The sequence below is a fragment of the Buteo buteo genome, chromosome 8 (genome assembly GCF_964188355.1).
Source record: "Buteo buteo chromosome 8, bButBut1.hap1.1, whole genome shotgun sequence".
Classification (NCBI taxonomy): Eukaryota; Metazoa; Chordata; class Aves; order Accipitriformes; family Accipitridae; genus Buteo; species Buteo buteo.
Genome location: NC_134178.1, coordinates 2,120,982 through 2,133,286, shown reverse-complemented (window position 1 = coordinate 2,133,286; position 12,305 = coordinate 2,120,982). Strand labels below are relative to the sequence as shown.

The 12,305-nt window shown below is 40.8% G+C and overlaps 1 protein-coding gene across 2 annotated transcripts in view; it reads right to left on the bottom strand.

Moving 5' to 3' along the window:
- The window catches only part of SMS (spermine synthase), a 51,451-nt gene that overhangs the window by 22,357 nt on the left and 16,789 nt on the right, over positions 1-12,305 (bottom strand). For both annotated transcript variants that reach the window (XR_012651228.1, XM_075033452.1), the window contains exons 2-4: positions 11,081-11,201; positions 2,036-2,129; positions 1,202-1,266 (exon numbers count right to left, since the gene is read on the bottom strand). Coding sequence is in view for 1 of the 2 variants with exons in the window: in XM_075033452.1 (XP_074889553.1) it covers positions 1,202-1,266; positions 2,036-2,129; positions 11,081-11,201 (280 nt within the window). In the remaining variant the exon portion in view is untranslated. The remainder of the gene's footprint in view (positions 1-1,201; positions 1,267-2,035; positions 2,130-11,080; positions 11,202-12,305) is intronic.

The window sequence follows — 12,305 nt, the reverse complement described above, 5'->3', positions numbered from 1 at the left end:
ATCACTTTTCAAATCACTACCACTTTACTTGTGGTCTCGTATAGCCTTCAGATTACTTTCTGCTACAGTACTGCTTAGCTGTTTTCCCATTTTGTAGTTTGCTCCTTGGCCTTACTGAATCTTGTTGATTTTACACTGCTTTTTACTTTTCTTAAACCATTTCCTCTTCTGACTATGTTCTTTAAAGCACTCGCTGCACCCTCCAGCGAGTGCATGCCTGCAGCAAGTGCTCCCTGGCTTTGAGATGCCAGGCACTGCCACAGAGCCACCAGGAAAACACTAACATGAGCTGTGTCCTTCCAGATGCCTGGGGAACTCCTGCATGAATGCTGTTTCAGCAGCAGGCAACAAGCCAATTAGCATCCCTACAGTTTAAAATACGACCTTGTATTTAAGTAAATCAAAGCGACAGAAGGTTTGCAAAGCCTCCCTCCTTCACTCATCAGTCACGTTAAAAAAGTTTGCTACAAAATATTTCTATCTTCTTGCCAGGGCCCTAAGCGCACAGGTTCCCCCAGGGGTTTTTGCCACATGTGCCTAAGGCCAGCACCGTAAAATGCAGCAGGGGCAGAGCTGTGAGGGAAAGAGCTGCAGGAAACCTTGTCGGGGCAGGGCCTCCTCCATGGGCTTGAACTTCATTTCAGCTCCAGCCCTCACCCCTCGTCCCTGCCCAAGCTACCCTGCAGCTCTGCCCAATTCTTTCACCGATCCTTGACACTCAGCTTGGTCTCAGAGCTGCCTCAGTACTACAGCCCAGCCCGGCAGTCACAGGGCTGGGGCTGACCCTGGTTGCCTTCGCCAGCCCTGCTCACCCTGTCCGCAAGCTGTGGGATGTGGTCCGGAGGGTACAGTTCACACCCTGGGCTGCCCTACCCACCACCACCCTGGGTTCCGCAGCCCTTTCAGAGCAGTCTGCTCTTGCTTCCTACTTGCATTTTCTCCCACCATTTCACACAACCATAGCAGCAAATTAAATAAGTAATCCTTGCCCAGAGTAACAATACTGAAGATGAAGCTTAACAAAAGGACAAACCTCACAGTATCTTCAATTCTGCAATAAAACCATTTTAAAACATTGGGGGAAAAACCACACAAATTCATACTCCAGGCTATTCATTGCAGTACAGCAAAACATAATTTCCTCATTATCTTTAGCAAATATACAGACAAGCCACATACAGAAGTAGATGTACGAACTTACCGCTTCACCCTTTTTATATTACCATGAAACAATTCTTTCATTCTTTCTTCTACTTTGTTTAGAAGCTGGAAAAAAAGCAAGAGGTGGAATTTATAGGTGATCACTTAATGTAAAATCTGTTAAATTAGGCTACTTGAAAGGCAATAAAGACTAGCACCTGCACTGAAAGGCTTTGAAATGTAACATTAGAAGCCTATGAATAACTAACTAGCTGGTTGCCTCAAGCCTCATTACGAGCAAGAACATACATATTGTAGCAGCTGTCACCACTGCATTTAGCTGTCCTCCAGGATAACACAGCTAGACCTTCCAGGCACAGCCAAGGAGAGAAGACAAGAACCCTGTAAGGTTTCATTCCTGCCAAAGCAGTGGCCTATTCCCCTGCAATATTCAATTTCTAGAGCCTTCATATCAGGGAAGATGAAATTATTTTTCTTCCCGGGGAAGAAGTTTGAGTATAGAGGCTCCCCATCTCTCAGATTAGAGAAGGAAAAAAAGTCACAGACTAATACACCAGGTTGCAGGTTGAGCATCACTTCTCACTCACTGCCCTGGGTACCTGAAGAGACCTGAGCCCTACCAAGGCTGCTACATCTTTACAACTTCCAAAGCAAAGAACACAAGGCCCAAGACATGCAAAAAAGAGTGCATGCATGCGCACGCACTCACATGTGTATGCAACCACAATCTGTATTACTATTCCTCATCTGTAAGCATTCAGGTTTGAAATAACTTTAATATTTAAAAATCTTTTACCAAGATATACTTTGATAGACCTGAAGAAAAGGGGCTCCTGATGCAGTTTGATAAGTCTAGTAAGACAAGCACTCATACCTGATCGGCTTCCTCTCTTCCTTTTGTATGATCATTGTAATTCTGCAGATCCACCAACACTAATCCATGAGGGTGAATTCTCAAATTGGCAAAACTACAAAAATAGAGACAGTGATGATGATTTTATTATCAAAAATCAGAGCGAGCGAGGAAAGAAAGTCTGAAACTAGTTATATTAAATTCAGAATGCATGTTTCTTTTTCCAGCCATCTGTAACTGTTGGCAGTGGCAGCTCCAGTCTTCCTCTGCAAGTCACTAAACAGCAAACAGAAAGTTGCAAGAGTATGCCATTCACTACATAACTAATAAAATCAGCAGGGAGCAAGGTAATGAAAGAGCATTTAAACCAGAACAAGTATGGTACAAGGGGAAAATATACTACCTAGCCTCAGTTCTTTAAATAAGGCCTGCTTGAACAGGTATATTGTGTCAGTTTTGTTTTTTAATTGAAATCAAGCCTCAAGAAAACAACTGCACACTTTTCTTCCCCTATATCTTCCTTCTCACTTCTTGGGGTTTTTTTGGTTGTGGTGGTTTTTTGTTTTGTTGGTTTTTTTTTTTAACTTTATAGCACCTATTCAGAGAGACAGTGTTCACATTCAAAAGGTGAATAAAAATTTTTAAGGGAGAAGCAGTAAGTGTGCCGGACCATGATTTTGACTAGCAAAGTTACAGCAGCAAACTCTTATTGCTGAATACAGACAAGAGACAGACAAAACTCCTACTGTATGTTGTATTTATTACAGGAGCATTTAAAGACCAACGAGCAAGGCTTCACCATGCTAGGTGTTGGGTGGACAAACAGAAGACCTTCAAGAACTTGCAACAAACAAAACAGATAAAGACTATGGGGAAGGTCACAAGAAAATAAAAACAGTAGCAGAGGTGATATCCTTTCCATACTGGGGAGGGGAGAAGACAAAAAGAAACAGAAAGGCTACAAGAAGATTATGTAAAGGAAGGGAGGGAAAGCATAAACTGAAAGAAGAGGGCAGAGGAGGGGATGGGAACAGGAACAGCAAAGCACAGAACGAACAGTATTCAGGGGTGGAGTTCATTAGTACACCACAGAGAAACCCCAGGTAAACCTGTATACAGTTCTCTGAATGCCCCTTTCTTTGCTTGTCTGCTCTTATCACCCCACTCAGCCTCAAAGGCAAACAAAACTAACTCTTGAGACAAAAAGTTTAGGTGACCTATCTCCCCACCACTCCCACCTTTTTTGTCCCTTCCAGAACTCCTTTCATAAATTGTCAGCCTTGATACAAATACCACCTCTCCCATGGTGGTGGGAACTTTGGCCAGCAAATACCCTTAGCTGCAGTCAGAGAGAAAATCCTGACTATTTTGTGTTACCCGACAATTATAATTTTTGGTAACTAAAGTGATTAAATGATGAAACTGAAGTGATTCAAGAACAAAAACACTCTTGCTGGCTTTGGACAGCTGTGATGTGTTTACAATTGACAGAGAAACCAGTGTCACTCACTTCTCTTCAAAACATGAGCCTGGGAAGTCTCAGGCTTTCCTGAAGACTTCACATGCAGGTCTTCCCTTCAGGACCAAAGACATTTCTCTACAATACCCACGCCCACCGTGTTTCCCCCTCCCAAGTACCTGCAGACTGTCACCCCTACACCTCAGCAATTGCCCACCAGCTCTCCTCCCAACCAGCATTCTTCATCAGGGACCAGAAAATGACTGTGCTCCCAATGGCCATTAAACAAAGCCACAGAATAGCCTGAAAATATGCATGCTGACCCCCCCAGGAAATTAGTCCTGCATATTCTAGCCTGATGAAAAGATGAACAGAAAATAGAAAAAGGCATCTTTGTTTACTCTTTGACTTTTCTTTTTAACTACCAGATAGCGCTACCACTTGAGACCAGGTTTATGAGCTAATTAGAAGAATAAGAGCATTTTCAGCATTACACAGCTCAAGTTGGCGTTCCCATCAGTACCACTAAGACACAAGTAAACAATTAAAAAAAAAAAAAGAGGGCAGGACACACACACTCCCCAGCCCCAAGTCTCTATAGGGTTTCAGAGTTTTTAACCACTTCTCTCTGTGACCTTACAACCGCTTGAACCAAAGGGATTCAAATCAGTTGCATGCTTCTCCTAGAGGGAATGGCTACTGCAAAGGACAGCTCTGGAGAAAACCCCACTAGGATTCTGTTTATATGATTTTTCACATCAGCAGGGGTTTATTTTGTAGTGTGCCTAACATGGGAAGAAAAAAATAGTCAGGCATAAGCATAAGAACAAACAGCTTTATCACAAGACTCCAGGAGATTTTTTATTTATTTTTTTTTTAAGGAGAGAAAGACAAAAGAGCAGAGCTCACTAGATGGAAGCACTGCTCACTCCAGCAGCTTTTGGATGCATTCACAGTGAAAAGGGACGTTTCTGGTGAAGTCCATGGACTACTCCAGGCCCTCAGAGCTGCAGCACTACAGACAGAAATGACTATTTGCAGTTATTACTGTTATTAGGGTCCCTGAGATCAGGCACAGGGCCAGAAATATTTGCACTGTTAGAAAAACTTTCTATCAGTTTACTACTGTATTATAGGGGTTGCTGTTGACACAAATAAGCAACAGATTGATTGTCCCATGACTTGAGTTCTCTTTTAAATTCCTTTCCTACAAGAATTGCATAGCTGTCATAAGATTTGACAGCTGACGTGTTCACTTCCCCTGTGACTGCAGGAGATACTTCCTCAGTAGGGGATGTTACTGCCATTGCTTTGGGGTCCTTTGGGTGGGAGGCAAGGAGAGGCAGAGGAGGGTTGCTCTGAAAAGCACAGCCACACAATTTAAGTGATACGATAGCATTAGAATACAGAGACAGTAACACTGCAGAACCATCATTTGTCAAACTGTTACCTCTACTGGAATAGCAAAGCTTTTACCTACTGACAGACTAACTATGAGTCACTATAGAATAGACAGAATAGTTCAAGTATTTGAAAAATAGCCTGCCAATAAAAGCATCACCTGTCTAATTACTCATAATGAGGGAAGAAATGAAAACCTGCGTATACTAGGAAATCCCAAAATAAGAAAAATTTGTCACGACATTGTTTCAATAAAGCATACTGTCTCTTTGTTTAAAACGCTCTTCATCTTAATTACAGAGTACTTAAGGGACCTTAAGATATTAAGCAACCACAGTTTTTCACTGCACTATTATTCCTGTTCTCTTTTCACAAAATAATCAAGACAATGAAAGCTACTACAGTTCTAAATTGTTGCTGATTCCTAGCAACAGCTTCCAATTCTTCAGCCCATGTTTGCACTCTAGGTAACTCCATGAATAAACCACATTTTAGCCTGAAACAGAGCGCTGAGGAATGTTCATCCTGCTCCTTTAAAATATGCTGACTAGCATATAGAGTAGTTAGGAAAAGACTAACACAGAAAAGTAAAAACTCTCACCCCTCCCCTCATGGTGTAAATATATTCACCATCATCTCAGTGACATACAAACCAACTTCAGCTGGGTAAATCTTGCACTATTGCAGTGAAGTCAACTGCCAGTAGGATTACACTCCTCTAAACGAGAATTCAGACACAGAACAGAAGCTAAAAAAGGATGTGTGGATAGGGGAGGTTAAAACTTTTCTAAGAGAGTCTTCTACTGTAGAAACAGTGACTCTAAGTTTCAGGTTTTGTGGTTTTTTAAAGAACTTTCAGGTGAAACATGACAAAAGAAGGCGCATAGATGCATGAAGGACAAAAAAAACCCTGGTAGCTGTACAGAGTATGTAACAGAAGAGTACTTGCTCACAAGCAGCGATGCTATTAAAATATAGTATTAGTTGAGAAGATACTCAACAGTTTCCAAAGATTAGCTTTAATGATTTTTCTCCTTACCCTAGATTTAATAACTTTTTTAACCTCTTAAGATATACTAGACCCTATGACTTTGTATGAAGTACCATATACATTAAATGAGATTAGACAAAGTTAGGAATATCAAGTCTTTACCTGTCCAGTCTAAGCTACAGTAAATGACACTTCAGTAAAAGCATGCTGCTTCAGGTGAGCCTGAAAACATTCTGGAAGTTGTTGCAAATACTCTAATAGAGAAATCAAAATTTGATCACATAGAAGAGTTAGGTTTGATTAAGAAGTAGAATTGTGAAGCATAATGTATAGGATTGTTAAGTTTGAAATGAAGCCATAGAAACTTTAGGAACTGTTATGTATGACCACAGGAACCTTAATACTGTTAAGTTTGAAATAGCTAACCATAGAAACCTCACCAGGAAGTTACTGGTTTTCCTATGTTTTGTTTTAAGAAATTAAGGAAACCGTCATGGGACACCAGTCTGCTGCTTGGAAACCCCCTTACCCTTCCCATCTCAATTTGAGTATCGAGGATTCCAATCAGTAGAGCCAAGCAGAATTGACCAATGATTATATAATCAAAGGACCAATCATTACAAAGGTTAAATTTGAGAGCAAGCATAGTATGCATTTTTATGTAATAAACTTCTTTAACAATGATTTGACAGAAAAAGTCTATAAAAAAACCAATGGATTTTGACACTAAGTTGGACATGCCTTTGGAGGCACAATCCCCCATGTCCCCAGCACTGCAATAAACAAAGTGCCTGCTTCTTAACTTCACATCGGTGTTAAGGAGTTTTATTCCAGATTTTGGTTACAAAGTGATCTGAAAACACATGGCTCCAGCAAACAAGACTGCTGGGGCCCCGAGCCCCAGACACAGAGCTCCTCTCCTGCATGTGCTACTATTCCCCAACCAGTGTTTGGGCAAGGGGGCTGGCAAAGCAGAGAAGTATATCCATCCCCACCACTCAGACAGGGACTTGAGCAGCTCAAGTGAGCCATTTCCTGCGTGACTCCAGAGCCTTGTGTTGACAACCCCATTAGTAAATGTTTTCAGCTGAACTTCCCTCAATTAGGTCCTTTGTCAGTGTAAATCACAAAGTAAATGGACCAGGTAGAGTTGCCACATGTGACTTTTGCTTGCTTAGCTTCAGACAAAGGAGAACAGGGATCTGTTGCTTTGGTAATGACAACAGGAAAGCATGGCTTAATCCCCAAATCAGCTCCAATTCGTTTAACAACCACAGCCCTCCGCGGGGCTGCTCACAGGGTATCTTTGTCAGAGACAAAGTGTTGAATTGCGGGCACTGCTGTTGACAAAAATCTGTAGCACGGGGCACCATGCAACCTATGGGGGTTATCTCTGCAGACTTTGGAGTGTACACTGTTTAGCAACATACTACTATCTCAACACAAACATTTTTTTCCTGAGATTAGTACCCAGCTTGTTACATCAGCTGCGCATCTTTGTCTTGCAATGGCTCAGTCACCTTTGGCTAGTTAATAATGTGTTCGTATGTGCATACTCAAAGCCCCTGCTCACATACAGCACCAACTCACACATCTTTCATCCTGGGGATCTTCTGTGCCCAGTAAACACCCAGCCATCCTCACAGGAAACTGCTCATGACATATCTACCCTCCATCACAATTTTTTTTTTCCTGCTTTTTACTACAAGCTACTTCTAAAAGTACACTGTTTTATAGGGAAGAAAGAGGAAAAGTCTGCATGCCCTGGCCAATTTCTTCCTAGTTGTCAGACACTTCTTTTAATTAGCATAAAAATCTTATATTTTACGTCCCAAATAAAATCCAGACAAAATCGCTAGTATTAAAATAAAGCCTATTTAGTTTGTATCAAATCCTCTGTATGTTCACCAGTTCATTCATACCACTCATTACATGTTCCTGTTGTGCAGGGTTTTAACTGTCCAGTCTATTGGTTTTTTTAGTGTTCACACCCTTTTTCCTACATCAACTGACATTAACAAAAACACACTGCTTAAGGCTGCCTTAAGAAAGTATATGCAGTTTCTTTAAGTGATCTGAAAACTCAAGGAAACAGAACTGCTGAGGTCCCAAAACTTACAGAAAGTTCTCCTGCACATGCTACTGTTCCCCAATTCACTGTTTAACAGGGCTGGCAAAGCACTGAAGCATACTTTAACTCACCTCACTACAGACAGTAAGTTGAATAGCAAAGTAAGTAATTTCCAGGGAAAATTAATCCCATATGCATTGGAGTTCAGCCAGCAATGAATATACTAAGAAAAAGCAATAACCATTCTTTATTAATTTACATTTAACACTGCACTAGAAAAAAAGTCACTTGCAAGTAAATTATATCATCTTAATATTCAGCTCTTCTGTGCACTCTTGTCCTTCATTCTTCAGTTTTGAGGCTGCATCACAACTCTGCAATTCTTCATTATGTTTAGGATGCTCTCCTGGATAGCTTCTTGAAGCTCAACTATTTCCAGACCTGTATTATATCAGAACTTGGAGAACTTCATAAGGGGTGAAGAGTCTTCATTAGCAAATGTAATTTTGAATTGACAACACTTGTACACAATTTAACATTAAGCTGACAACAGTAATTTGATATTAAAACCAAGCTCAACCACATTTGTCAGGAAGCCCACTCATGGTTGCATTAGCAATGCAGACAGTGAAGGCAAGGTTGTGGCACCTGCATATTTACAGGGAGGAGAGACTTCTACATCTGACTGCTAAAAAACATGCCAAATGGAGACTGACAGAGCAAGTCAATCAGCCTGTGCAAATCAGGAAAGGCAAAAAAAACCCAAAACAGTGCTGCAGTAGCAGAAAGCCCATTCATGTCCTACATGGACACCCCAATATTTAGAGCATTTTTTCCTGAGACTCAGTATTCTCCATCATATTTATCACTGAGTTGAAGAGATAAACAGCACTAGTCTAAGATGTCTAGCATATGGTGCTATTAAACAGATGAGAAGCAATACTTGACTAAACTGGTTGAACCCAGCCTGGAGGGTTCAAGGAGCTGAGCTCCCCTGAGAACAGGCAGGCCACATCCATGCTTACACCACTTAGCCCCAGCTCTCCGTGGCCCACATGGTATTCCTGTGGCCCCAAGACAGTGAGGTTTCTCCCTCAACCCACCAACTGCCATATCAAAGCATCTGAAGTGACACTAGGGCTCTGCTGCAGTCACCAGGGAAGTATTTTACATCAAGCTGACATCAAGTATGCATCGCATGCCCTAGAGCATGGCACGAGGGTTGTATGTGAGAAGTAAGGCTACTTGATAAAACTGCATGACAGCAGAAGTAGCCCAAACTGTGCAGCCTCACCAACACTGCCTTTTGGGAAAGGACTCTGGAACAAACCAACCCAGGACCCTGCCAACTGACAAACTGTTGGTGTAGCCCTAAAGACAAAATCCAGGAAGCAAGCAGGCAGTCTGCAGCAGTAGAGCTGCCAGAGTGATTGCCCTTGATCCCCAGCTCTTCTACTTAGCACAAGAAGCAGCGGCAAGAAGTATGTAGAACAAAGACCCAACGTATCAGACCTTCCCTTCTTTCCCTGCAGGAAGGCCACTGGGGCAGGCCACCTCCCCAACTTCATCTTCCCACAGCAGTAAGAATACTGTGAACTATTCTCTGGTACAAGAGCTTAAGTTGTTTAGCAACATAGTGAAAAACTACTAACGGGGGATCTTTTGCCTTCTAACTGTTCAGAGTTTGTATATCCTTGACATTGCCTTTTTAGGGCAACTAAATAGAAGCTTAACCCTATACAGAGGAAAGACAGCATCAGAGTAGTGAATTGCCAAGTTGGCTATCTTTCCACTGACCTCAGAAACAAGAGGTTATCCAGAACTGGAATCTTTATCAAATTTTTCAGGAAGAACACAGAAGCACAAGTAACTAAAGCCAGAACAAATGTACAAAAATAAGAGACAAATAAACAGGTTTTTCTAGGCCCACTGAGTATAAAAACCAACTAACTTTCATCAGAAAAAGCCACTGTCACATTTGAAAAGCTGACTGAAATATACTAAGAACTCCATAGAGCATGATTGGGAGAGATAAACATAGGACTAGACTCATGCCAACTTACTTGTTACCTTAAGTCAGGCCGCAAGTTTAACAGCACAGTTAGCCTACACTACTTTTTTTTAATATAAAATACATAGCTATGGAGCTGTACATACTTATATGTTCATAGATAGTAAACAGAGACACAAATTCCAGCAGGCAACACATTCACCTAGGATCTGATCTTCCTACTAAACATATCAGTTCTCTCTCTCTGTAATGAGAGAGAACCAATACAAGTTAAAAATCCTTAGGCAATTCTCATATATGAGGAGTGTGGCCAACTGAGCTGCTTAAGAGGAATCCCAAGAGAAGAGAACCAACAAATTAAAGCTTATTTCGCTTAACTCCAATCCTGAAGAACACCAAAGTAAGTAGAGATTTCAAAAAGAACAAAAGCAGCAACTGCCACAATGAATGTGAAGAACAAACAATTGAATAACTGCAAACAAATGAAGTGCAATAAAATCATAGTAGTTACTAATAAATAGGCCAGAGATGTCTACAGTAATTAACTAACCCTGACACTGTAAAGCAGCTTCAGGAAATAAAGTAAATGTGGTTTTGCTTACCAGTTTATCCCACTAGATTCTGCTTATGTGAGCGTCACTAATGACACTAACCACCTTTGCCATACTGTTAGGTACTTCAGTAGCTGCTTGAGAATTTGAAATGTATAATAAAGTGTTTAAAAGCACATACAACAAGACAGAGACAGAAAGTTTTCATCATTCACATGCTAAGGTTAGACTCAAATATATTTAGACATATTCAATTGTCGGAAGAATTACAAATACATTTAACTGACTTGAGCTGTCCTGCATCAGGAAGGACTGGCCCCCCAGACCAAGACACCATACATTGGTACTGCATCAATACAGCCCAGACTGACCAATTCAACTGTTCTGACAGTCAAACTGCAAGATGACATAGACAAGATTATCAACAATATTCTGCTTTTAGTCACTTAATACACAAAGCCAGCAAAGGAACAAGTTGCCCTGCCTGCACCCCACAAGGAGATCCAATAAAGGGAGAAATAAATATTTGTAAGGAGCACAGAGGGGACATAACATATAGGAAGGAAAAGAAAATCCACTCACCTGCCATTTTTTTTTGTGTAGGTTGCTAAATAACCATGGTCTTCCCAGTTATGAACTGTTTCTGTCATTCCCTGCTCCTGAAAAATGGGCTGTAGAGCTTTAAGAATGGCATTACAATCAGCTGTGGGATTAAAAAAGAAAAAATAATCAGTAAGGATTTGCCACTTTTTTTAAAGGTTGAACAGTTTTCGCTGTCAGCCTGAAGTACTTTTTTCTTTGAGTTCCATCTGAACAACAGCTTTCATGTACCTTCTCCCCTCCCCCTTCCATTCCAAAGATATTCCTCAGTGCATGGGGATCCAAACAATTTTCTTTTAAATCAGTCTTTAACCCTGACCAAAAGTGTTTATCTACAATAATGTAGATCTACAATGGATATAATAAAAATTACTTTTATTATGGCTACTATTGGTCACCTACTGTATCACAATCCAGGCAAGTCCTTACTCATGTAATTATTTTTTAGATCACTTCAAAATACACAAAACGACAATCCCAGAAAGAAACCACAGCATTGACAAGGAACTTCATAGTTCCAACTCAACATTTTTTCCCCCCCAAAGGCATTGAAAACTATGCAGAGGAAACTACCCTATCCACTCTGCCCTATAAAAACATCCTTTTTCTAACACCCAGGACAGAGCAGACCCCAACTGAAATCTTCATGATGCTATGGCAAAGACCTCTCACTCAGAGCACACAAAAACTCACTTGAAAATAACTCTAGAAGTTACTCTGGTAATTATCTTCAAAAGCAAGCTGATGATTTATCCATAAAGGTATTTATTTATTCAGTCCAAATGTGCTGATTTCAGAAGCCTCAGGTTTGCTGTACACATCAGTTTTGTGGGTTTTTGTTTGGTTTTTTTTAAAGTAATCTTTATTACAACAATTTTAGATGCTCCATTCAAACAAGTGTCTCAAAAACAAGTTGCAAGTTTTGTCAGTTGATTTTGGAATTGACAAGCTATGTTAGTGGAGGATGCTGGTAAAGCTTCACCTACTAGAACAGGAACAAAACTGTAAAGACAGTCATACCAGCATCAGTGAGGAGACCTAACAAAATACTAATCTACAGGCTGTCCCAGTGAGGCAAGTATCATAATTTTTGTTTCACAAGCACAAAACTAAGCCACTACAGTCATGCAACATGTCAATAATATAACCAGGATTGAGAATGTCTCTATCAGAAAAACCACCTGGCACAGTCACATTATGGAGGCAC